The sequence below is a fragment of the Conger conger genome, chromosome 9 (genome assembly GCF_963514075.1).
Source record: "Conger conger chromosome 9, fConCon1.1, whole genome shotgun sequence".
Classification (NCBI taxonomy): Eukaryota; Metazoa; Chordata; class Actinopteri; order Anguilliformes; family Congridae; genus Conger; species Conger conger.
The window spans coordinates 50285131-50311236 of record NC_083768.1 but is presented as its reverse complement, the minus strand read 5'-3'; the positions used below and the strand labels follow the sequence as shown (position 1 = coordinate 50311236).

Sequence of the window (26106 nt, the reverse complement as noted above, 5' to 3'; positions counted from 1 at the left end):
ATCAGGGGTGTATCATGGCGTATAACAAATACACTCTAAGAAGATATTTAAAAGCAGTTACTGATTCAAATTCTGTAGATTCTATTATTATGTGTTACTCCTTTCAGGGACTGTTCATAATAGAATGTAAACACTAGTAGTTCTCCACACTCCAAATAAAGATTCCGTTTTACGACAGTATCAGCATATTATGGTAACAATTGAATATTAAGCAGAAACAAACACATTTTTCAGTCAACATCTATCAAAAGCACGTTATTATTCTGTGTACATGAGGACGATTCACAAATGTAATGAGAAGTTAGCATGCTGTATTTTTTTCAATGGGCAAATGCTTTAGTCCTTTCATAGTTATTGTTGCGACTCTCTTTTACCATAGTTTCCGCCTTTCGGAGCATTGTTCAGTGTCGCGAGGACCTTCAGGGTGTTTGACCAGTTACTACAAAGTAAAACGTGCAGAAGCCTCGTAGTGATAGAACTGTTTCCATAGCTACACGTGATACAAAAGTCAGACGACTCGTGAATACGAGTTTGGAACAATAATGAATCATTCAATTGCAGCTTAAAAGTTATTTGTTTTACTTGATTGATTATTTTGTAAACGAACAATTCAGTAGCTCTTTAGCCAGCAATTCGAAGTCATTGCCTTATTCGAATCAGTGTATCTATGTTCTTAACCAGGGACTGTGTTACCGAAGTTACTGGCATCAGAACACAAAGACTACAGCACACAAGGATGACGGTTGCAGCGTAGTTCCTGATAGGTTATCGATGTTCAGTGTGGTAACAAGCGAACTACCCTCACAGCGCGCGCTACCTTCGTTCATACATAGGGTTGCCGGCATCGGAGAAAGTAGACTAAACAGTGGCTAGACGTTGGCTAGAGGTAAGCGGCCGTTTAATTCATTCCGAAGTATTTTTGTGGAGCTTCCTACCTATGAATTATACAGTAGTTACAGCAACTCTGCTCTTTGGTACATTTGTTTTAAACGAATTATTTTATACCAGTGAATTATTCGGCTAATGCTACATAACGTATAGCTAAGGATGTAGCTATCGGGTGCTTACGTTAGCTAGCGCGCTAACAGAAGTGATGCTGTCCAGAGCCAACTTGTTAACTAAAGTTAATTACCGCAATCTATACAGCAATTAAACCATTATGACAAATTATTGTATTGTTGAAATACGCAAACAAGCAGCAAGCTGCCATGATGTTATTTGGGATGCCGCTGGTTTAATAAATTCAGCGCTAATGATACATCTGAGCGACAATTCAACCACGAGTGCATAGCATAGCGAGCTAGCTTTCTGACTAATTTAAACACAGAGGTGACGTTTGCGTTCGTGGCGTTAAAAGAACCTTGACTACCCGAATATCTGTTTAGACTAGCATTTCTCACATTCGTCCAGAATAGTCTGTCTCGCTTATCGTTTAGATAACAAGCTAGCTACTGCTTTGCCAATCGTTTGACAAAGAAAATTATTCCGATACCGGGCCAAATAGTTAGCCTAGCTACAAAGAGTAACCTTTTAATTCGCTTGTAATAGCAAGGTAGCTTGCTATACCAATACAGATTTAACTTTTAACTATCGCCTCCCCTGCGATACACGATTTAGCTTGCTTTTTTAGTTAGCTGACTCTAACTACAATTAGCTACGATAAGCATCATGTGGACGGCCATGCCGACAACTGCGTGCGTATTTTAAGACCGACATCTGACTCCCACATCCAACTGACTCAGTGTTGCTAATATCAAAAAAACGCTTTTGAATGTGCACATTAGATGTAGTTATGTGTCACTACAGTGAGTGAATCTACCTCAACCAAGAGATAAGTGGGGAGTTTCCTTATCCTCCAACTTCGCCTGTGTTGCTCACATCAATACATGCTTATAGCTATAGTTCCAGATGTGGCACCTCATTGATCTAGTTATAGTAGGGAGGACAACCGAAAAAAATATTTCCGGAAATCAACATGAATATTATGATTAATATCTCAGCTTAACCTTAAATTAACGTGTTGTGGACAATAATTCTGCTTAGGTGGAATTTTAATGTGACAAAATGGCTTTTAAGTACTGGACCCCGACGGCACCGAAAAACAGGCAGATTTCACTGCCATTCCATTGTTTACATTTATGGAGCTCGAAAATGGTGACGCAACAATAGCCTTTTCTGGTTTACTTCACGCGCTCATACATGGTAAATGGTAAATGGTTGGAATTTATATAGCGCCTTGATCCAAAGCGCTGTACAATTGAGGCTTCTCATTCACCCATTCATACTCACACACCGACGGCGGTTGGCTGCCATACAAGGCACCGATCAGCTCGTCAGCAGCATTTGGGGGTCAGGTGTCTTGCTCAGGGGCACACAGCCCTCATTGACCCCCCCCCCCCCCCCCCAATGTAAAGATAAGAGCGAAGCAAAATTGAGTTGTTTCAGACAGCTCCTGCCGATGGAAATCATTATGGCTATATTTACTGCGGTTGTCAGTGTCAGGCCATGTGATGTACAAATATATCCAGAAAATATGAATGTGTTCTCTGTATCAATCAACAATTATATAAACGTAGTCATATTACAAAACAAACAAAAAAAGATTGTATGATTTTATTTTAAAGATATGGAGTCTACATCATTTCAAAATTAATTAATTATCTGTTGCAAATGAAAAGACCGCACTGATCTTGGTGCTTAGTACAGTATGCTATATAAACAATGAAGTATGGATAATGCTGTTGTACTAAAAGAAATAATGACTTTTGGAAATGTATGAAAACTACTTTGATAAATGTATTTATATTTATTTCAAGTATCTAGTGAAAATGTTATACCTACATTTAGACATGTATTTAAATTAATGTTTTAAATTTCATTGAAATATCTTCACACAGATTTTGAACTTCAGCATATAGGCTATTTAAATGTAGGCTATAGGCAAGCATTTATGTATGTAAATGGACAGTAACGAAGAAAGGTCTTGTAGATTCACGGTGTCAACGCCGTTTGGATAACTATCATTTCCATGCATTTTATTTGCTTCAAGTAAATTAAATTGGGTCGGAAATCGCGAAAGCAAAACGAACGCAGAGTGGCGGGTCTGCACGTGAAGGGGAGTCAATCCGTCAGGGAGTCGGACCACCGGCGAGGTTAAATATCCCATGCAGTTCCGGCTCTAGACTGCTCTGAATGGGGAGACAGTCAAAGATTTTAGGGGTAAACTTTTTATTCAGGCCACAGTGTGTTTTGGCTCTGTACTCCAGGACTGTGGATTTGAAATCAAACCACGAATTGGAAGTTATTCTGCAAACTGTTAGCTTTTAGGGTATTTACATCCATATTGTGTGCAGTAATTACAGGCTGTATATCATATGTAATGCCCCCCCCCCCCCCCCCCCCCCAAAAAAAAAAAAAAAAACAGGTCCAGAATAAAAGCAGTTGATCCAGAATGTTATTGATGATTTATCTCTAGGTTACATGTTATAGCTGTTAGTGGTCACAGTCAGTTTTGGGTTCTGTATAAAAACAATCATATAATCCGGCTTTGATAACTTGGCTACCTTTTCTGCGTATCCAGTTCCTCCATAGTTCCATGTTTGTGTTTCGAATTTGCTTTGCTGCCTTAACTGGCTCAAATTTACCAGCCAAAACAAGCTAATTACATTGTTCTGCATCATGACTTTATTAAAAATAGATAGGCATGTTTCCCAGCAGTCTTTGCATCTCAGAAAATAGGGCAATGCTAATTTCAAAGAACGTAGCTCAGCACAAATACTTTCATGAATAGTTTTGCAATAGGCAACATTCTTTGCACATTTTACATCTTCAGAGGATATTGTACATTTTTTTGGAAGTCAGTGAATGAAGCTGAATGGCTCGTCACATTGACCGTGCATAATAACCTGTAGACCACTTCCCATTAAGGCTTCTATGTTGAAAAGTTCATTTAATTTGTGTTCGGGGAGTAAAAAAAAGACTATAATTCAATATTTCTGTAATTTGGGGGAGAAGCATTGTTTTAGCCGGAAGGGGAAAAGGCGGCCTCCCGCTTCCCGCTGCGGAAGCAGACTGTGCTGCACACGTGGCCTCTCTGCTTACACAAATGTCAATTTCACTGCCGACAGGAGCTCTTTTTTCTGGAACGTTCCTTAAGAAACCAGCTGAAGAAAACGACAAATTAAACATCGCCACTTTATGTTTCAACTACATCTAACTAGGGCAATCCCTGAAGCCTGAGTGAAATCTTGCAAAACGTGTTTGGCGTTTAGCCTGCAGCCATGCACCCTTATCCAGAGTGATGAAGTTGAAGATTAACATAAATTCTGTTAATACAATTGGATATTTACTGAAGAAATTCAGGTGATGTACCTCACCACCTGATAATAATAATTATAATAATTAACGAATGAAACCCAAGGCCGCTTCATAGCATAACGACTCCCATTCATGCACTATGAGTAGGCTGCCTTCTTGTATGGCGCAAGCTTGTTAGGCTGTATGTACGGATCAGTTTCAGATTTTACATGTTGAGATACAGAGCAGTCTGTGTGTATTTAGATGGCTTTTTTGGCTCTTTACTCCAGCACATAAGATTTTTAGAAATTAGTTGATGAATATGAGATTAAAGTGCAAACGGCATGACTGTATTTCATAACTGCTTGGCCAGTGTGATCCTTTGTCTTGGCTAGGTTCATGACGTGGTCATCTGATGATGTGCCAAGCTTTTACCACTACATTTATTAAATATTTAACAAGAAATGCGGTCATTGTAATTTTGTTTGATTTGAAATAGGAATTTGACTAGTAGTGCCAAAACAAACAATTTGACAAGACTGTCCTGGTTTAGTTTGTTGATTTAAAGACTGGATGACATTCCCTATTCCTGTGAAACGGAAAGCAGGAAGGATTGCGGATATGCAGGTGCGCACAGAGGCTCTGTGTTTCCCCTACAAACGGCACGCATGCTAATCCAGGTCTAGTGCGGAGCAGCAGGGGACCCTCAGGTTGAACTTCATGGTCATAAGACCTTGGCTTCATTAGCATCATCATGTTTGGAGCTGAGGAATGGGGGCACCTACATACCTCCTCAGTCTCCTCTAATACTGTATGTTAGCTTAGCTCAACAGCAGAGGGCCTTCGCAACACCGGGCCGCGAACTTCACACGTGAAAACGCATTGCCCTGTCGCGCTCGTGTGACCTCAGCCTGACCCCGACTCACATTTTACATGCCTATAAAGTGTTATCCCTTCAGAAAACTGAAGAAAAACATACAAATGACTTCTGTGGGTTTGTATGAAACAAAGCATCAGTGGTCTCAAACTCAGTGCCATGGAGCGCTGTGTGCGCGCTGGTTTTTATCCCAGCCTCAGATCTTGATTGTATAATTAGTTCAATTATTTCCTCAATTAGGGTTGGAGGTTTGCACATAATGTGTAGTGATTATTTGTAGGGCTGAACGATTAATCGATTTCGCATCGAATTCGCGTATTAAAAGGGCGCAATTTGCCAATCTCTAAAGCTGCGTTCTTGCCACGATTCTGATTCTCTTGCCTCGTTTAGGTTAGTTCAGGAGTGCTTATAAAGTTGCCCACCCGGTGAAGTGAGGTTCGTAACCCAGTCGACAGGAATAATGCAAAGTAGAACATCCGTTGTTGCTTTACATTTACATTTGTAACACGACTTAATAGCGTGAACCGCTCACAACATCGGCACATTTAAATTACATTGCATGCTTCGCCTGAGGACACTAATGAACGTCATGAACTCAGTGTGACAGGCAAGGACAAGTAGGATACTTATCAGCAAGGACTGCGTAATGTGTCTCAAAGTGCCCATTGTATCAATGTGCCCCAGTGAATTGAGTGAGGTTGCCATAGGGACATGGGAAATATGTTCCTCTGAAAGTATGTAGATAAAAATTATAATTTGCAAAAAATGCAAGTGAGAAGTGTCCTTTTGTCTCTCTTTGAGCAGATATCACAAAATATAGCCACACCCCGCTAACATGCCCCAACAGCACTGAAATTATCCAAAGTCATGTAAAAATATAAACACTCGACAGTGACTCACTGCCTTGCTATAAAAACCTGCGTTCACACAGCCCTGGTGAATAGGCCACTGATAAAGAGGTATAATTCAGGTCTGCCTTTTCCCCTCACGGTCCAAACATCTATAGGTTTGTAATTTAGTGTGCTTTTGCGCAGTGTAGCATTAGCCAGATTAACAATCTCCCAACACAAACGTATGGCGAACCACAGCAGCCCGTGAAATGCAGTCTGTTCTGCAGGTGGACCGCACTGTCAGCGATGACGTCCCTCAGCTGAGAGCAGTACAGACCCGAGTCCGAGGTCTTCACGTGCCCGAGCCCTGCTGCCGTCCCCACCGCTCCCGCCTGCCAGCGCCTCCTCCATCCCCACCGCGCCACCGTCCAGTGCCCCCCGCCGCAGAGCCATGGTGAGCGAGTCAGACTCCGAGCCCCTGCGCCTGAAGCAGGAGATCTCCCTGCTCCACGGCGTGTGCCTCATCGTGGGCAACATGATCGGCTCGGGCATCTTCGTGTCGCCCAAGGGCGTCCTCCAACACACGGGGTCCTTCGGCCTGTCGCTGGTGGTGTGGGCCATCGGAGGCGTCTTCTCCGTGTTCGGCGCCCTGTGCTACGCCGAGCTGGGCACCACCATCCGCAAGTCGGGCGCCAGCTACGCCTACATCCTGGAGTCTTTCGGCGGCTTCCTGGCCTTCATCCGCCTGTGGACCTCGCTGATGATCGTGGAGCCCTCCTGCCAGGCTGTCATTGCCCTCACCTTCTCCACCTACCTGGTGCAGCCTTTCTACCCCACCTGCATGGCGCCCTACGCCGCGGTGCGCCTCATTGCTGCCCTCATCATCGGTGAGCTGGCCTTTTAACCACCGGCGTTTATCATTTCCACAGTTCATTTAGGCATGTCCAATCCTAGCCGTAAGCCCGTCTCAGTGCTACTGCTCCTCCTTCAGTTTTGGACTTTGCTGTGTGTTCCCTGTATAATGTTGGCTTTTCTTCTGACCAGTGTTGCAATCACAGAATTTTAGCAAGCCGTTAATTTTTCTTAATACCTCCAAACATGACAACACCCTATTATTTTACCCTCTTGAACCATATTATGCCAGAAATAGCTATGCATGGTCGGAAGAGGTATTGTGCTATATTGCAAACCAAAAATCTATCCAAATGTTCAAGATGATCAAAATAGCCTTATAATTTGGACATGTTCACACTTTCACCAATTAGGAGCCTTTTTAGGACCCTCTTTAATTTGATCACTTAAAGTAAAGAGGGTACTGCCTCTTTATGTAACCGCCATGCAACATCGCATAATAAGCACAACATGAACATAACACTGTTATTCTTCATGGAATGCTTAGCTATTTCTGACATAATGCATTAAGAGGGTAAATAATCCCTCTAAACACGAAAAGCTCCTGATTAAGAGAAAATAAGAGCCTGTTGAAATTCTGGGATTGCAGTGGTTGGAACAAAACCCAGAGTGCACAGTGGCTCCCCTGGACCGAGGTTGGGAAGCACTCCTCTGGAGGACTGCATAGCCGGTGCTGGCAGAGTGGTCCTACATGTGTGAAGTAGTGAGGGAGGCCCTGCATCCAGACTGAATCCCTGCCTCTCGGGACAGTCGTGTGGTTCTGCATCACACTCCTGTCACAGTCTGTAATCCGCAGTACAGGATTTGATAGTGAAATGTGGGGTGTATAATTACTTCATAAGCATGCCAGTCCCGTTTGCATGTCCTCGTTCGTGCAAGGGGTTCGGCTGGGGGTTGGCATCCCCTTGTGGGAAAGCAGACGAAGAGGGTGAGGGACACGAGGGAAGGGACACAGCCGGGCCACAGCTTAATCCGGTAGTAACATGAGATTCCAGAGGGGTGGGGGTGAGAGAGAAATTAGAAGTGGGACTGGCATTCACTGGCTGTATTATAAAAACTAGAAAATCAGCTTCCCATGAGCCACCGCTTTGGCTGTGTCCTGCTGAACGTCTCGTGTGTCAGACAAGGAAAGAAGGCTCAGACTCATAGTTTAGGTGGGCAGGGCAGCACCTGTTATTTTCAATGCCTTGTTTTTTACACGCTTAGAGGGAACTGTTTACGTTACAGTGGTTTTGTTCCATTTGGCGTTTGGCCAGGACTGCCGCTTGCCGGGACAAAATGCTGTGGAGGACCCGACAGTGTGGGGCAGCTGCGTCGTGTTTCGGCCTGTAACGGGCCGAGCAGTCATCTGTAGCAAGATTACCCATAATCCATAGTGGTTTAGGGGTTGTTTTACGCACAGCCGCCACCAAATATGAGCACTCTAATCCACAGCCGTCGTGAGCCCTCGCGTGACGGACTTAATTTCCCCCTCCGTGACGGATAAGACTTTTGCAGTGTCATTGAGCCCGCTCTGGTGGAAAAATAGTAGGCTACTATAGCTTCTAACCTCTTCATCAATTTCTTTGATGACTTACTCGCAAGACTGGAAAATGCAAGTTCAATTCCAAAAAGAATCTGAAAATTATCTTTTTGGACAGATAAAACATTGGATTTTGGTTTACTTGGTTAACTAATTGAATATTTATCCTATGGTTTGCTAATATGTAAATAGTAACGTGTATTGTATTGGTTAAGTACTGAGCAATGTAAAGCATTTTATAGTTAATCTATTTGTACATCATTAATTCATGTAATGTTACAACTACATTTGTTAATGGCAATTAATGTAATGCTATTGTAAAATGTCACTAAAGCAAGTGTGGCCCAAACAGGCCTTTTGGGATTTTGGGAAGTCTCCTGTTCTAGAACTGTAACGGAACCGATTTGAGTCCAGGAGTACAGGACGATTCACTGCATTTACGCTAACATAGGCAGGGCCTTAGGGATAGCTGTATATTTACGTATGGTACACACAAGTCTATGACCACTTGTGACCATGTGCTGCTGGCTTTACAGGTGGTTTGCTTAGGCTTTTTTTCCCCTCAAGGGAATAACCTTTCCCCCCAATCCCTGAAAAAGCACAGTTGAAGGTTAAATTATGCCGAGACTGAAGGCAGACTAGAGCGTGAAAATGGGCCTGGGATATTTCTTCAGTTACTTGCTACCTTAATAGGATATTAGCTACCTTAATAGGAAATTGCATTCACATCATACTTTGATGATCTCCTTTGACTTCTCAATAAGGTATAGTCCGTGCAGGATACCCTTTTCCTTGTGTTCTTTTCTTAAAAGGCTTCAGTATAGACATGTCTGACGGCACTGTTCTGGAGAGCTCTCTGAAGAGTTCTCTGACAAATGTTATCATCATGATGTTTGCGTTTAAAGAAAGGGTTGTTAATTTGCGACACACTTAGAAAATCCTAGGTAACGCTTCTCTGAAACACCCGCAAGATCAATATGTACTCTCTCGCTGAGGAGTGCTGGCCTCTGATGGTTAAAGAGCTTAAAGTGAATAATGCGGGGTTACCAAGTGCACCCGTCTCTGTTTCCAGGCAATTGGCACACAGCCAGGGGCAGTTTCTCAGTCTGACTCCAAAGGCTTTTCATTTTCCCTCCAAACCCCTTTTCCTACCCTCCCCCAAGTAAGATTGGGTCCTCCCGGAGCGGTGCTGTTACTTCGTGGAGATGTCTGGGGTTCAGTGATTTAAGCCACTGTAAATCTGTGCATGTTTCCCCTGTGATCTCAAGAGACTGTAATCTGTTCGGTGTTTTCCAGAAGATTTTCAGTAATCCAGGGAGTATGCTTCAGTCTTCAGTCTACTCATCCACTCCATGGTTAAATATTAGGCTTTGTCAATGCTTGCCCAGTCACGCCGAGACTGAATTTGTACAGTTGTAGTTTCGAATAACAGCTTGTTAACAACTTACTTTATTAAAGCGCATAACCGCTTCTAAATTCATGGTTGAGATATTAACGAGTGTAATTATTCTCTCAGGCCTCTCTTTCCGTTCTTTTCGCTGTGATGTTCATTAGTGTGTGACGATCATCTCACTTGATGAAATAAAATTAATCTTAGATTCAGCATCAGATTTTGGAATTTAATCTATTGCAAGCAAATAGCTAATTATGTATATCGTGATCATGGTGATAGTGATATGCCGACACAAAAACCACAAATGACAATATGGCCACTTGCTTCACTGTCAATACATTCTTCATAACCTCTATCATTTTTTTCTGTTTTATTTTTTTTTCAGTAAACGGTTTACCAACTGGCTAGCTGGCTAGATTAACAGTTATAAGGTCAGCCTCATGCGTAAAAGCAGTTAGATGCCATACGAACTAGCACAAGTAAGGAGTTCACTGTGCTAACATTTTGAATCGAACATTCATACCCTTGTTGCCTTTCCTCTTCTCAACATGGCTTCTTTACGAGCTTTTACTAATTTGAATTAGAATTGGAATTAGAATTCATTGCCAACTGTGAGTGGTTGTAAGGGTTTTTGAATCCTTCATAGCAGTTATCATTCATTTGTCTGCAATTCTGTAGGAATAAGATTCTTCAGCTACTCTGCTGTGCTCTCTCACAGTCGCGTATGAATTCTTAACCACGCCACGGGGGTGAAAATCAAAGGCGGGGAAATTGTGGTGCAATAGGAATCCATACCAAGTCGTGCCTTCTGTCTGTGTTTTCCAGCAGTTGTATGAATGCTACACATCAATGCAGAAGAAATACCAGTAACTGCATATCGAATGGGGTGGACTGGATGTAAATAGATATTCCAGTAACATTGTTTATAAGAATATAATCACAAGAAATTCTGTTTTTACTAGCAGTGCACTAACTGGCGTGGAAGCCCTTTGAAGCTGTTGTTGAGCTGAAGCTCCATGAGAGGCTACAATCGCCTGCTATGGCTCCTGCTCTGCTGGCTGTTGATTAGCCTGCTCATCAGTTCACCCTCCTCCTTAATTCCACTTGGGTATTCCTTTGGAGACAGGAAGCCGGGTTTCATTACTCTAGTCTCCTCAGAACAGTCCCCCCCCCAATTAGATCTGACCGGCAGCTAAACCAATCAGCGGCGCTCCAGCATTGACACGGTCAGGCCAAGGTTCAGCTGTCTGAGCAAGCAACGCAGACATCCAGAATTAAACTCGGGGCTTTCGAGTTTGTTTTCATTTGAGTACTGATAAGAGCACAGTGGAGCGGAGTGTGGGTGTTGGGGCGGATGAGCGGCTTTATCGCAGTGCCGTTATGTGATAAAGGCACGGTTATCTGAACTCTGTATTGACTCTCGTCTCTCCACCTGGTCTTCTAGGCCTCCTGACCTTTGTGAACTGCATGAAGGTCAAGTGGGGCGCTATCCTGCAGGTGGTTTCCACGGTGGCCAAGATCCTGGCCCTCATCGTCATCATCGTGGCCGGCATGGTGGTGCTGTTTCAAGGTAGGCGAGTGTGCGAGTGTGTGTGAGTAGGGGGCACACACATCCCATTATGCACTACACTAAGCTCGCTCTGACTCAAGTGTGAGGACTGCAGGCATTAGCTCTCGTCAGATGCAGGTAAGTAACGGATCAATGGTATTGTATAACCACTAACCAGGCTTTGAGTACATTGTGTACACTTCTATACAATGTCAATTTTCACCTGTCCTTATTGTGAATTTATTGAGATTATATTGTAGGGCTATATAGCAGTGTACATTCTGTAAACAGTACTGAGAAAGGGCCACCTGTTGTCCTTATCATGGAAGTGGTTTAGATACTGTGAGCAGATTTGTATCCATGTATCGTTTATTTGAAAACAAAATACCTTCTCTCATTCACAAAATAAAGATTACCAACCAATGTAACCATTTCAAAGGCAGAAGCTCTTTATAAGGGGTGCGTCTGTCTGTGTCAACATGTGTCATTTGTTTTGAAGGAACCTTCTGCGTAATACTGCATAGAATGCAGTCGGCATGCTAAATGTCCTCAGCTGGGGACAGAACCCGTGCTGTAGCTATAGCCTGACTCTCAGCTGGGACATTCTGTTGCGATGTGTCAAAGCAGCTGCCTGCTGCCTTTGTGGCAATGTGATCAAAAAGCCTGTAAATCCCGCTTTCTGCCCCTGGCCACGTACACGCGCCGTGGGGCATGATTTCAGTGCAGGTACTCACTGACTGTCTCACTCAGGGACCCTGTGTCATAGGCGGTTTTGTACCCCCGTGACACTACTCACAAGCACCTATTACGGATCCAGCCTGTCTGTGGGAACTTCAACACACTAAAATAACAATAAACAAATGAGTACATATTCGCAGTGATATGAAAATGTAGCCTCAGTGTTTTTATTCTGGGTTTCGTCACAATTGACGACAGAAAATCGAACAACTGATTATTTAATTTAATCCATGACAGAAATGTCCATTGTGTGTTTACTTCAAATGCCTAAAAAGCTGCTAGCAAGTGCATCTTATTTCAGGATCATTTTCTTTTTTTGTTATGCAGTGGAGACTCCCAAATGCATCAAAATTATGACAATAAAACCAGAGCTGCATTGAAACCCATGCATAGAATTCACTACATTTTGGTCACCAGCTGAAAACGCAGAAGGAGCAGTGAGAACATGCTCCATTGGAGTGTGATTCTTCACAGACATGCCTATAAGAAACATTTTCATTAGGAAAGGCACTTACTGAAAATGCATTTTCCAGATAATTTCAGAGGTACATACTTCAATTATAATGCGGTATGGACAAAATGAATTCCGACAAAATGTGTAAATTGGCTCCTTTGCGTACTCACGGAGTGTATGTTGCGCTTTTTTTGTAGGAAAGACGGAGAACTTCGAGGACTCCTTTAAAGGCTCCAAGCTGAACCCTGGCGACACGGCCTTGGCCCTATATGCTGCGCTCTACTCCTATTCCGGCTGGGACACCCTGAACTTCATCACCGAGGAGCTCAAAAACCCTAAGAGGTGCAGTATGCTCCGATACGCCCTGCTGAGGATGTGTTCTTACTGTCCTTCCCTCTTCCTTTCATCACCAAATGCTACTGAAGTGCATATACTGTGCCTTATTGTTCTAAATTTCAGTAAAACCATGACTAAATAAAAATATGATTATTATATGATTGACTCCTGCTCTTAGAAAGAATATTTGATGTATTTTCATCAGTTACACAGATATCATGCAACACATGCATAAAATATTATCACATGTATTGGGATACTATGTTATACTGGAGGCGGCACGGATGGGTAGCACTGCCGCCTCACAGCAAGGAGGTCCTGGGTTCGAATCCCCGTCGGCCGGGGCCTCTCTGTGCGGAGTTTGCATGTTCTCCCCGTGTCTGCGTGGGTTTCCTCCGGGTACTCCGGTTTCCTCCCACAGTCCAAAGACATGCACGTTAGACTGATTGGAGAGTCTAAATTGCCCGTAGGTATGAGTGTGTGAGTGAATGGTGTGTGTGCCCTGAGATAGACTGGCGACCTGTCCAGGGTGTATTCCTGCCTTTCGCCCAATGTATGCTGGGATAGGCTCCAGCCCCCCTGCGACCCTGATCAGGATAAGCGGGTTCAGATAATGGATGGATGGATGGATGTTATACTGGGAATAGTATCGTGATTATGTTTTTATTTACTGTATTAAGTTACAGAACAGTCAACGTCTAAGTCTAAAGACAAAGGTGAGCTACCTTAAAGAATGTAACAGACATGGACAGTCTCAAATGAAAGTACCAAACCGCACGGTCTCTCAAAAAAAGTCCAAAGACCAGAAGGCAGCTGAATCTTCCTGAAATGAGTGATGAAAATGTAAAAATGGCCAGAGTAGCTGTAGACCAAATACCCTGAAACACCATTAAGATGTGAAGTCCAGTTCCTCCGATGTCTGCGGTAGATATCAACCCCCCAAAAGTCCACTATCTTGACTCCCTGAATGTGTCTGTGGGGAAAAAGCCAAGCAAATCAAGTAAGGCCCATTTTCCAGCTTAAGGGATTTCTTTGCTGAAACTGGTGATCTACGTATTAAAGATTTTAGATGCAGGGATGAGCAGTATGATATATTTATCAAAAGATTCATGATCTTAGTATCTTTCTAAGGAGACAAAACATGACTATTGTAGGAGGTAGACAAGCTCAGTTATTGATGTAGGAAACCCCCCAAATACACCAAAAGGCGGAAGTATCCGAGAGGTGAAGGAAACGCGTGTAGTCTGACCAATGCTACTGGAACAGGGTTCATTTAATTTTGTTCTCGTTTATCTGACTCCAAAAGATAAGTTAAATTGCTCCTCTGCTCTAACAGTAATACAAAAAGAACTGCAAATGTCCGCCAATAGTGTGGCTCTATAAGATCGCTATGTATTTGTATAGATGCAGACATACCTGTGGCATGTATAGCCTACAATGATACACTTAGTATGTATCTTGTGACGGTACTGGTGTATAGGCGAGTGACTACGGGGTGCAGGTATCCTAGGTTGTCTGTGTGTTAGGACTGTAAACTGCCATGTGTGCAGTGGTGCGAGCCAAGAGGATGCAGGTTCAACTTAATACAATTTATTAAACAATGTTCATTGCAGAAATAGAATGACAATGTGTTACAAGTATTACAAGTTGTAATATGGATGGCTATATGCAAATAGTGCGCAGGAGATCGTATTAGCGAGTCTCCTCGAACCATTCCACGTTTCCCTCTATATACCCAGGGTTTTCAGGAAAAACAACAAATCATCAAATAAAGACGGAGGTAACAATAATGGTCCTGCTGATTTCATCTCTGTATGTCCAACAAACCTGGTTAACCTTTGTATTACAGCTGGATGCTGACTCACAGGTAACTTGCATTACCTGTGGTTTATTCCTACAAGATCTTTATTGAGGAACCAGTGTTCAGCACCACCAATGACACCAAACTATTTCCCCACATCATTAGCTATCTAAAGACACCAAACACTGTATGTGGGAAAACCCATGGTTTATACAGTGCTATTTCAACTCCTCAGTTCTGGGAGCATTCCACTGAGGTGGCAGAATTGCGCAGAGGCAGCACAATGATGGGGGCAATAGTCCTGTATTGACGAGCACTGTCTTTTCATCAAACTTTGCTGACCCTGTGGCAACATGGTCAACACAGTCTGTTTCCTTTTGGGGGTCTGCAGAGAGGCACACTTATGTAAAACGCCCTACATTGAATACCTCTGCTTCTAACAATAGAGGTTATACTTGTAGACAAGTAATTGTTAAATACAGTCAGGTTCACATTGTATAATCTGGGAACTTTTGTTTGCAATTCGCAACCTGGACATCTTGGGAACATTCAGTCAGCTGTCAGCAGATGTATAAGGCTCACAACTGAAGAAGCTTGTTGACAGTTGACCACTGAAGATTAATAGTTTTGTACCTAGTCGCCCTTTACCAAATTCAGACCGTGGCCATCAATCTGGTGTGGTCTTTGTAAAGTGTTGTTTCCAGGCTGGCCTTAGATGTGCAGAGAATATTTTATCCTAAAGACTGTGCTGAATGGCCAGTAATGCTTTTTTAAATCTGTTGTTAATCCTCTGTTGCTTTTTGGTATCACCAGTGAGGTCGACTGAAATATTAAACTGCTTTTATAAATTCAGTTGGAAATAGGTTTCAAAGTATGAAATATTAATTGGTGCCTACAACATCTTGTCCCTTTTGTTAATTCCATAGGGAATTATGAGAACATTCTGTCCTGCATTTTTGCATGATTGAACAATGAGTCCTTGCCAGTTATGAGACTGGATAGTACTTGTCTTACTAACTGGTCCAGCAACTTCATTTGATGGTGCAAAGCCAAGATGGGAATCACATGAACTAATGTGCAGTATGCTACTCTGTGTCTGCATCATGTGATGTCATGCCAAGCATGCCTGTGTGTATGAAAAATCTCAGACCTACTGTACAGGGGTCTGTGATTTGTGCTCTGTGCTGGGCCATGGCAGTTATATCCTCTGTTGTCTCCCATCCTGTCGGTTTTAGTTTCAGTTCAACCATGATTTGTCACACCTGATTTTACTAATTGGCAGCTCAACATGATCTGTTGTTGATTGAGGTGTATATGTTTGGGTTGGAGTGAAAACCTACAGGATGGAAGATGTGCAGGAACAGGGTTGGGCAGCCCTCATCTAAACTGTTTTTATGTTATGGCTTGATAGTCTAGCTGTTTTACCTGGGGTTGTTGTTACAGGCCGATTTCCTGTCAGTGTTACCCGTTGGAGGCAACAGTGCTTTTTAATCACTTTCCATCAATGACTTGTGGAAAGAAATTACGATTTTCATGAATTTCCGGGAACATTACCTTTGTGTTGGTTCTGTACACGAGGGTGTGCAAGAAAGGCACAGACGTGCCAGGAAGCACCTAAAAGTTTCCTATATATCTTACAGCAATGGAATAATTATTGAAGTTGAATTATCTAGTTGAATCTGTTATTTTCAAGTATGCAATATTCACATTTAAATTTTTGGACCACATGGCAGCCCTAGTTTCCTACCTGTGTTCAGCACTAAAGGGTTAATTTATGTAAATGTCCATCTCTTGAAGAGGTGATGTACGATTTCCTGGGTGTTGGAGGATTTAGCAGCTGTCCATGGCAGCTGGCAGTCATAACCAGTTTATTCTACACTTCAATCACCATTGCTCCCCATAACATACAGCCTTTTCCCACGTCTGTCAGACTTGTTTCCTTTTTTCACCTTACTACTTGTACTTTCATCCATTTAGCATCCATTGTTGCAGTTCCTGCACAAAAGACAACTGTGCTCAAACTGCTCCTCCTCTTGTGTTCATGGCCCTCAAACTCTCCTGCGTTCCCGAGAGCTTGTGCCATGTTATGCACTTCTGCACTGGGAACAGTCGTGTCTTCTAGAGGCTTCCGTGGTTACCCTGCGTAGATTCGCATACAGGGCGGGAGCAGAGGGTCCGCCACAAACGTATAAAAATGTTAACATATAGAAATGAAATGGAACGACGCAAGCGGTCTCGATTGTCATCGCGAGAGAAATGCCGATGGGAATACGTCTGAAATATGGCATTTGTTCATATTAAAACATCCTAGATTGCCGCTTTGAAGGTGCTTCCGCTTTCCACCACAAACGGTTCACTGTCGACTTTCTCGCCCCGTCCCAACAGGAACCTCCCGCTGGCGATAGCGATATCCATGCCCATCGTCACGGTGATATACATCCTCACCAACGTGGCCTATTACGCAGTGATGGACGCGGATACCGTGCTGAACAGTGAGGCCGTGGCTGTGGTGAGTGCATCTTGCCGGGCTCTTCGTTATCCAATCACATTGCAGCTGGGTTTGGCCAATAAATGACTAAAATGTATTTAATCGGTTCTATATGCGCAGTACACCACTGTCAGGACGTGTCATTGTGTTGGTGTTTCATTTCTATAATAAAAGTTTGCTTTAGTGCCATAATAGAAAGTGGGCTTGCTCAGTTGCTGAATTAAAAATAGCCATTCAAGGGTGCTCTCTTCATTGTGTGCTTGCATTAAAGCAGCATTGCATTAAAACAGCCTAAGGGTAGCGTTAGGGATTCCCGTCCTTAGCATACCTCCGCAAGTGCAGTGCCCTTTAAATGGAACCGCTATATTGAGTGTAAAAATAAGTACGGCCCATCTCTAATAGCAGACACTCGTCTACAGGGAGAGAAGGAGCAATGCACTGTATAGGAGGGATTTAGCTTAGTGCCGTGGCTGAGGTGCCCTACCCTGGTTTCCAGTTTCATCCCAGTCAGACTGAAGATGGGAAGAGGGTCACTGTGCCGACCGACTCAAAACTCAAATGCACATTGTTTTCGCTGTCCTTTTACAGAAGCTCAAAGACGAAGCTGTCAAACCGTTAGTTTTAATTCCCCAGCTTGCAGGTGTTAATCTTAGAATAGAAAGAACTGAAACTAAATGAGGCACAATTACTACCCCCACACACACGCCTGCTGTCCGACAGACACGCCAAACTGATTCTTGCCAAAACGCACAAATGCAGAACAACACAAAGCAGTGCATGCACAGTACTTCATGCCGTCAGTTTGAGCCAGAAGTCGTGCTTCGGCTCTTAATTGACCGGGTTTGTTCATCCCGAGCAGAATTGAATTATAGTGTTTTGGTCTCTTGATTGATGGCTGTAATCTCGAGCTTCGGTCATCCTCAGATAGCGGCTAACGACATTAGCCATTACAGTGGGGCTGTTGGAGCCCAGCACTGAGGACAGTCTGGGTCACGTTGCTGTTGTTTTCCCTGCAGACGTTCGCTGATGATGTACTGGGATACGCGCGCTGGCTCATTCCCCTCTCTGTGGCCATATCCTGCTACGGTGGCCTCAACTCCTCCATCATCGCCACGTCCAGGTGAGGGAGACTTTGCCTGCAGGCTGTGTGTCAGAGAGGGGGGGGGGGGGGGGACTTCAGAAAGTATCAGGACTGGAAGTCATCTGGATGTAACAATGTTAAATTCCTGCTGTTTGCAGGGTTAAATGCATTGTGTTGTTCCTGGTCTCTGTTATAGTGTAAGGGCTTGATTTACTAAGACCTTTAGCACGCGCAAAACTAATAACACAGCCAATGATTGGTGCAAAACTAACAACATAACCAAGCTGAAAGGTTTTGCGTGGTCTTGGTCAGTCAGGCCCTAGATGTTTTCCAAGTAAATTTCAAGTCGTCTTCCGAATAAGGTTAAACCGTTGGCCTCAAACCCGCTATGCTTTGTCTTTGACTTCAAGTGGCTGATTTGGGTGCTGGGGTGGTCGGTTGGTAAAGGGAGTGCAGGCTGGTCCATATAGCCGTGATGCCATTGGGTAAAGCTCTGGGCTGTTATTAGTTGATTATGACTGAAGTCATAATGGAGGGATGCTGATGGATTGGACCGCTCTGGTGTTGGGTGGAAATTCTCAACAGTATTTTATTGGTGTCAAATGTAAACTGATTTTGAGGAAAGTAGGCAAACTCAATGTCATTTTTCTCCTGCTGCATAGGGTGCCAGGCTAAAGTCGTGAATTTGGAGAAAAATGTCTAGAATTTTCTGAAAAGCTGCCTATGCAACTTTGTCTTTGTGCCAGAGCGTCAGGAGTGGGATGTCGGCGTCTCCCATTGTCACCCTCACGCGTCTTCTACTTCTGCCGTGAATTGTCGGTGGTGTGTGGCCCCTTTCTCACCCCTCTCCCCTTGTGTAGGTTGTTCTTTGTGGGATCCCGGGAAGGGCATCTGCCCAATCTCCTCTGCATGATCCACGTCAAGCGCTTCACCCCCATCCCGGCCCTCCTCTTCAATGTGAGTTTATCTGGCCGTCTGGAGCACACTTTCACACAGGGCTCTGCAGCTGGAGAGCACTTTTACACTGGGCTCTGCAGCTGGAGAGCACTTTTACACTGGGCTCTGCAGCTGGAGAGCACTTTTACACTGGGCTCTGCAGCTGGAGAGCACTTTTACACAGGGCGTGATGGAAGACATTTTTTCCCCCTTGAATTTTCCATTGATTGTGGCCCAGTGTTTATGCCAGCAGCTGGGTTTGTTGATGTTTAAATATCATCACTACCCACAGCCACAGATTGTCTAATAGGGGAGCGCCGCAATCCACTGTTTTCAGTGCTAAATGGAAAGTGTATTGCATGGATGGTTGATACCCTTTGAAGGTTTTTTTTAATGGTTAATTTGGTTTGTCAAACCCCCTCAGGCCAGATGTAAGCTGGTCAGTCCTGAGTGGGTTTGGCCAAGTGTGGTCCCTCTACAGTACCTGAGAATCTAAAAGGGAAAGCTTTGTGTTTCCTAGGGGTTGTCATTCATCATTAATGGCAACTAGTGGAGTTTTCCTCTCTCACCAAAAGATGAATGGCCTTAGTAACCTTTAAAAACCTTTTTGGCTTTACATGAACTTTGGTTGGTCCTCCAGAAATGAATCCCTTGTTTCTGTCCTCCTCCCCCGTCACGGGCTGCTGCAGGGTGGCATGTCTCTGATATTCCTGTGCGTGACGGACGTGTTCCAGCTCATCAACTATTTCAGCTTCAACTACTGGCTGTTCATTGGCCTGTCCATAGCCAGCCTGATTTACCTGCGGGTCAAACGGCCTGAACTGCACCGGCCAGTCAAGGTATGAGCGTCAGTGCTGCTGTTATCTCTTAACACTTTGTAGAGTTTTTCTTTTTTCCCCAAAAATTCGGCTGTTACCTGTAGTGATCTGTAATTGCATGTTCAGCTAAGAGTTTTCTAATCACCATATTTCTGATCCTTACACCTTAATAGAGTAACATGGTGGTGGTGACACAGCTATCTTTAGGCGACAATGAAACAAATGTGCATTATTTTTTTTATTATTCTGTAATTTAAATGTATTTAAAAACTTATTTTTCAAAGCCTAAATTTCCCACTATAAAAGTTCACCCAAACTGTCTGGGTGTGGTAATAAAGTGTCAGTTATGACGTGCCCCCGCTTTCCTGTAGGCCAGGGGCGCTGTAGGTCACGAGTTATAGGGGAGGGATAAGGGAAGTTGCTATCCTCATGTGACGTACTACTAGGAGATTATCAACCGGTTGAAAATAGGACAATACATTTCAAACACTCCAAAACTAAAGTATTTAATACTTTCAGCATGTTTCTGCAATGCCCTCTTGTGCATATTGCTTATAGAAACCTAGAAAGTATGACCAACTGCCATGTTACTCCTTTAAAGAATGAACAAAGTCGACACATGGTAGACTAGGCTGTTTAATCAGCTGCTCAGCCCTGCGATAACAATTTCAACAGTTTCAACAGCAACAGTGCTGCCCACATCCGTGGTGTTAAAAACCTCCACTCCCTCCCTCTTTCTCCTTCCAGTTGAGTCTGTTCTTCCCGATCGTGTACTGCCTGTGCAGTGTGTTCCTGGTGGTGGTTCCGCTCTACAGTGATACCATCAACTCCATGGTGGGGATCGCTGTGGCTCTCTCCGGAGCCCCAGTCTACTTCCTCTGCGTGTACCTGCCCCCCAGCTCCCGCCCCGCCTTCCTGGGAGAGATGCTCGGTAAGGCCCTGGCGCAGCCAGCCAGAAAGGGTCCTGCTGCTTATGGGGGCTTCTTCTGGGTGATTATAGGCCCGCGGTCAGCCTGCGATCCCCCTGCATCAGCTACGTCAGCCATGGTAGCTTTGGTAGCCACGTTAACTGCATCAGCTACGTTAGCTGGGTCAGAGGCATTAGCCACATTAGCGGTGTTAGCCACATAGCTGTGGTACCTGCATTAGCCGTTAGCTGCTTTAGCTGCACAGTGTGCTGCAGAGTGAAAGGAAGCCACAGCTAGTGGTGGATCTCAGAGGACAGGGTTTCTAGCACTGCAATACTTGTGGATGACGCTGCAGCAGTAAAATGGCCCCAAGTCCGGGTGAGCCATTCTCAATTGAGACAAATGAATTGGTGGAATAAATTGTTTAATGGTAAATAGCAAGTCAATCACAGAGTCGATGTATAATATTGTGTAAAATGGAGGCCGATGGGTGTGCTTCCTCGGTGTCTCACCCTGCGTCCTGTCCCGTGTGCAGACTTCGTCTCCGTCAGCACCCAGAAGCTCTGCCTCTGCTGCGTGGCTGACCCGGGGCTGGACCTGGACAACCTGCCAGACGACAAGCAAGCGTGAGGCCTGGGGCTCTCCCAGCCACGCGCACCTCTCACCCTCTTTATTTATTTAACCTGAGTTCACAGCGTTTTCACAACACAGGGCGTACGCTGCCTAGGCCCCAGGCTCCCGGACATGACCGGCCTCAATCTCCTCCTCTTCTGCAATGCCAAAACCGAAAGGGTGTCTCTTCAGGACGGAGGTTCACTGTTTAATGTAGCTTTGGAAATGGCGGTAAAGGACGATTGTGTTTTAGTATAAACAATGGGATACGTTTTAGCATTTTATATGTTTTAGCTTTTTTTTTTAATTGCTTTCGTACATTGCTGTACGACCCGAGGTCCGTGTTCCTGTGACACGGTGACCGCGACCATAGAAATGGAGCAGCTAGAGTGGTTCAACCCAACAAAAGGAACCATTTCATCCAACCGTTAGCCTGAAGACTACGCTACGTAGGATCGGCCCAGGATCTATGCTCAGGTTTCAGTTCTTTCAGTAGGATGGGATAACAGCTGTTGTGATTCTTCTTGCCATTCTGACCAGATGGTTTTATGGTCAGTCTAGCTAACTCTACACTAACTCTCTCTCTCTCTCTCTCTCTCTCTCTCTCTCTCTCTCTCTCTCTCTCTCTCTCTCTCTCTCTCTCTCTCTCTCTCTCTCTCTCTCTCTCTCTCTCTCTCTCTCTCTCTCTCTCTAACTCTCTCTAACTCTCTAACTCTACCATTGTGAATGTTCTGAAAGGAAACATCCACTGGAAAAAGTATTTTCAGAATGCTTGGGGTGTGGGTTTTATGTCTTTAAAGGCATATGTTACTGTAAGAAAACACCTCTTTTCCAGTGGATGTTCCATTTAAGGAAGTTAAAGCTAGACCAATTGGAGATGTGGACTGAAGATGTCTTGCTGATTTACACAATTCTGTTTCAGTTGGTTGCTAAGCCTAACGGCATAAATAATTTTATCCTCTAGTAGTAGCATAATTGTTACGTGTTCCACGCCAAACATGGGACTATTTGTGTCATATGCAGTCGTTCCGTAATGGGTTTGTTAAATAATGTTCTTGTCGATGAGGTAACCAGGTTAACCAAAGGTCCTATTGTATTGCGGTGGCCCTGCTGACCAAATTGAATCACGTCTGACTGCAACTAGTTTCTCGTGCACACACGGCAGGAAGGAACATGGCTTTCGACCAGATATCCTGGACCATCAGTCTTTATTTATTTTTTATTTTTTAATCTGAACTTTTTGTGGTGTATGGCAAAGCTCTGTCAAAACCACACCATGAGATAGAGAATGAAATGGTGTGACGGTACGTGTGCGCTCTTCAGATGGCCAGACCGCTTGAGTTTCCGTCCGAATGACCAGGAATGTGAGGTCTAGTGAGAACCAGTGAGGAGCCTCAGCAAACAAGGCAGCGATGACGATTACAAATGAAAAATGCCATTCATAATTGTACAGGCTATCGTTTAGGCGTTGCTTGGGTACCAGCAGGCAGACCTGGGATCAAGTAGTATTTGTTTTGGATTCAAATACTTTTCTGTGCTCTGTTGATCTTGCCTGGTGCATTTGAGCCAACAGCGATGAGCAGATGGGCGAGGTGTGCACATTTGGGATCATGTCATTTGTTCCAATACACAAGGCAAGCTAAGTCGAATATTATTTGAACCCAGGTCTGCAAGCAGGCATATCCCTGGTTGCAATCCCATAAGAGATATGCCTGTGCATACCAGAGAGAACCCCCTGAACAGTAGCCTGGACAATCTTGGCAATTGACCAATTACCTTCATATTTTAGCTATGGTACTTTGTTCATTTTATCAAGGATATTTAACAGAATAGATTATTTTGAAATGTCTCTCATACTGAGCAAACCCTCTATAGAATGGCAGAATGCCTGATACTGTTCCTACTATTGAGCAAAGTGACCATTGTCATTCTTTTTTTATGTTTACAACTTCAATATGCTGTTGCATTCAGAGGGGATTTCAGGCTCCAGGAGGAATTTTGTGCTTGCCTGTTACAGTGTGTCCCAACAGTGTCCCAGGATAATATTTACTGTTGTGTAATTTCTTACATAATTCAGTGCATTATAAGATCACAAGCTCATGCTGATGTAATGTGTAGAAAAAGCAGTGGTGCACAAGGTTATGTTCCACCGAAAACACTTTGGTTGTCCAGATCATTTCAGAGGTACATACTTCAGTTATCATGAGGTATGGACTTCAATTCAGACAAAATTCTGACAAAATAAATAGTTGGGATGATCTGCAGCAGTAAACAGAAAAAGGTAAATCTGACTGAAAATGAGATTTTTGTTTCAGTGGAACAGAACCTGAAGGGATGGGTCCATGGGGAGAGTTGCACTTAAGCCATAATGATAGAAATGCTCTCTCTTGTGGATGCAGATGGAACTACGGTCCTCTGACAGAACATCGCCACAGAAGGAGCGATTTCGTGCAGGGGGACTAGTCATAGGTAATCTACACCATGCGTGATTTAGTGCGACTGCCCCTTGGTTAACATTTCAAAGCTGATGGTTGCCAGCTTTTCACTGTAAATCCTCTTTCTCTGCACACCCCAAGCTTTCATAAGTCAGTTCCGTATGACTTGGATATTTCGGTTTCCTTTTTAGAATAGTGTGACTACGCAAATTATGGCAACATCTGGTGCACACAATGATGTGCAAATATAAAATGGCAAGGTGACAGGTCCTAGAGAAATGTCTCTGGCACGCGTACGTCCTGCTGTGAGAGGATTTAAATGTAATATTTGAGTATTCATTAGTTTGTTAATGTACAATATGCAGAGACCTCAGTTTTCTTTTTTAGGTGACGCTGAAAGGTAGACTAAGACTATGGGTGTATGCTGTTCTCTTTTGGGTGATGCCTCAGGTTCTTAAGGTAACCATATACTTAACTCAAACCCCCAAAGTTGAGCTCATTTCTCCAGGGTTATTATCGGTTGTTACAGCTTTTGCTTGATTTTTGTTTCTTCTTTTTTTTTTTTTGACATCATAGTCCAATCCAGAACTTCTTTTTAACCAATTGCACGCATCAATGCACGGGGTTGGATGTCAAGCCCCACCCATCGACATCCAACCCAGGCTGATGTACTGGAAAAGCTGGAAAATGTCATGAATATGGCCTGGGAGATGAGTTGCGTTTCTCTGCCTGGCACCAAGGACCAGAAAGCGTGCAACAAAGGACACGGCGAAAAAGCCACTGACCTCAGAGTCACGGGCAGCTCCTACTTGAACACCAACGTTTGATCACCGATGCTGAAAACGGGAATAGCGCCAGTCTGCTGCACTGCCAAAGGCTCGCTTTCACAAGGCCAGCGTGACTGTGGCCCGGGGGTGACGATGGGCCCTCACTCCAGGCTCTCGCCACCGCCGGGCTCCGCCGGAGTACTCCTCACCACTCCTGCTCGGGCGACACGAAGGAACGCGCTCAGGAACGTGCCTTATCTTAGCCAGTCATCGTAATTTCACAAAGAAATGGCTGCCTTGTGTAATCTTCAGTGTGTGTGCAATTTGTACTATATGGAGTTTATCTGAATGTTTTCTGTGTACTTTACTCTCCGGAGCACAACAGACTTCTACCTCCCAATAATCCTCATCTTCGTTGTCCACTACTATTTTTCAACACTCCTGTAATTCCGGCACCTTCTGTCACTTTTGCTGTTAAGAAGTAGTGCAGTTGCACGTGTTTTGTGAAATGCCATGCTTCTTTGGATACTTTGTTTTTCTGTTTGTTTGGAGAGGAATCATGTACATGCCAAATGACAATAAACTTTCCCATACTCGATGCAACAAAAATGTTAAATACAGTGCAATGTTGTGATTGGCCACATGAGGGCAGCAGAGTATTTTGCCATGTGATTCAAAATGACATGAAAATGTTTTTTATATTGAGAAAATATGTGATTGAGAACAAACAAGAGGGGAGTGCAATGGGTACAACGACACAGTGTGTGTGTGTGTGTGTGTGTGTGTGTGTGTGGCTCCATATCTTTTGGATAAAGACATTTTTTTATTTGGCTCTGTATTCCACTTTACATCAATTAACATGTAGTTTAAAATGCAGCTTCTCAGCTTTTATTAAAGGACATAATTTATACATTTTGGATTCACCTTGTGGAGACAACAGAAATGGGGTGAATGGTGCAAATGGTTTATTAAAGTGCTAAGAAACCAATGAAAAAAACAAACCAAAAAACATTTCTGAATTAAGAAAAGATAATGAAGCATGCGGCAGTCAGTCCCCCAAATGGTTCAACTTTTTCAGACTCAAGAAATGGGGGTCTTAGCTGGCGGCCTGAATCTTACCACCCTCAGATCCTACCATTCCCACTCATAAACAATCAGTTAACTAAACTAAAAAGTCATATCAGACTTAATTTCCTAAAAAACTCATGAAAATACACAAGACAAGACACAAAACATCGCAATAATACCAAATGCTGACACAATTCCCCTCTCTGTGACAAATGACTGAACTAAACTACTACAATGCATAAAACCACCATTCTCAGCGCAGCATGCTCCTTTGCCTGAGCAGAA

The 26106-nt window shown here is 43.8% G+C and overlaps 1 protein-coding gene across 4 annotated transcripts; it reads left to right on the top strand.

The window, feature by feature from the left end:
- The first annotated feature begins 577 nt into the window (after positions 1 to 577).
- On the top strand, positions 578 to 25369 carry si:dkeyp-120h9.1 (Y+L amino acid transporter 2-like). 4 transcript variants are annotated; one of them, XR_009709543.1, is made up of 13 exons: positions 578 to 886; positions 6291 to 6890; positions 11275 to 11400; positions 12769 to 12913; positions 17094 to 17217; positions 18213 to 18316; positions 19138 to 19234; positions 19903 to 20052; positions 20779 to 20962; positions 21475 to 21565; positions 23951 to 24020; positions 24374 to 24445; positions 24563 to 25369. XR_009709543.1 is itself a non-coding variant. In XM_061254189.1 (12 exons), exons 2-11 carry the CDS (start codon positions 6455 to 6457, stop codon positions 24012 to 24014), a joined length of 1521 nt encoding a protein of 506 aa, XP_061110173.1. In that variant the 5' UTR covers positions 578 to 886; positions 6291 to 6454; the 3' UTR covers positions 24015 to 24020; positions 24374 to 25369. The 4 variants fall into 4 exon arrangements, 2 of the variants coding, with proteins under 2 accessions (XP_061110173.1, XP_061110172.1); XM_061254189.1 differs by having other exon boundaries at positions 24374 to 25369; XR_009709542.1 differs by having other exon boundaries at positions 580 to 886; positions 23951 to 24445.
- Positions 25370 to 26106: the final 737 nt, after the last annotated feature.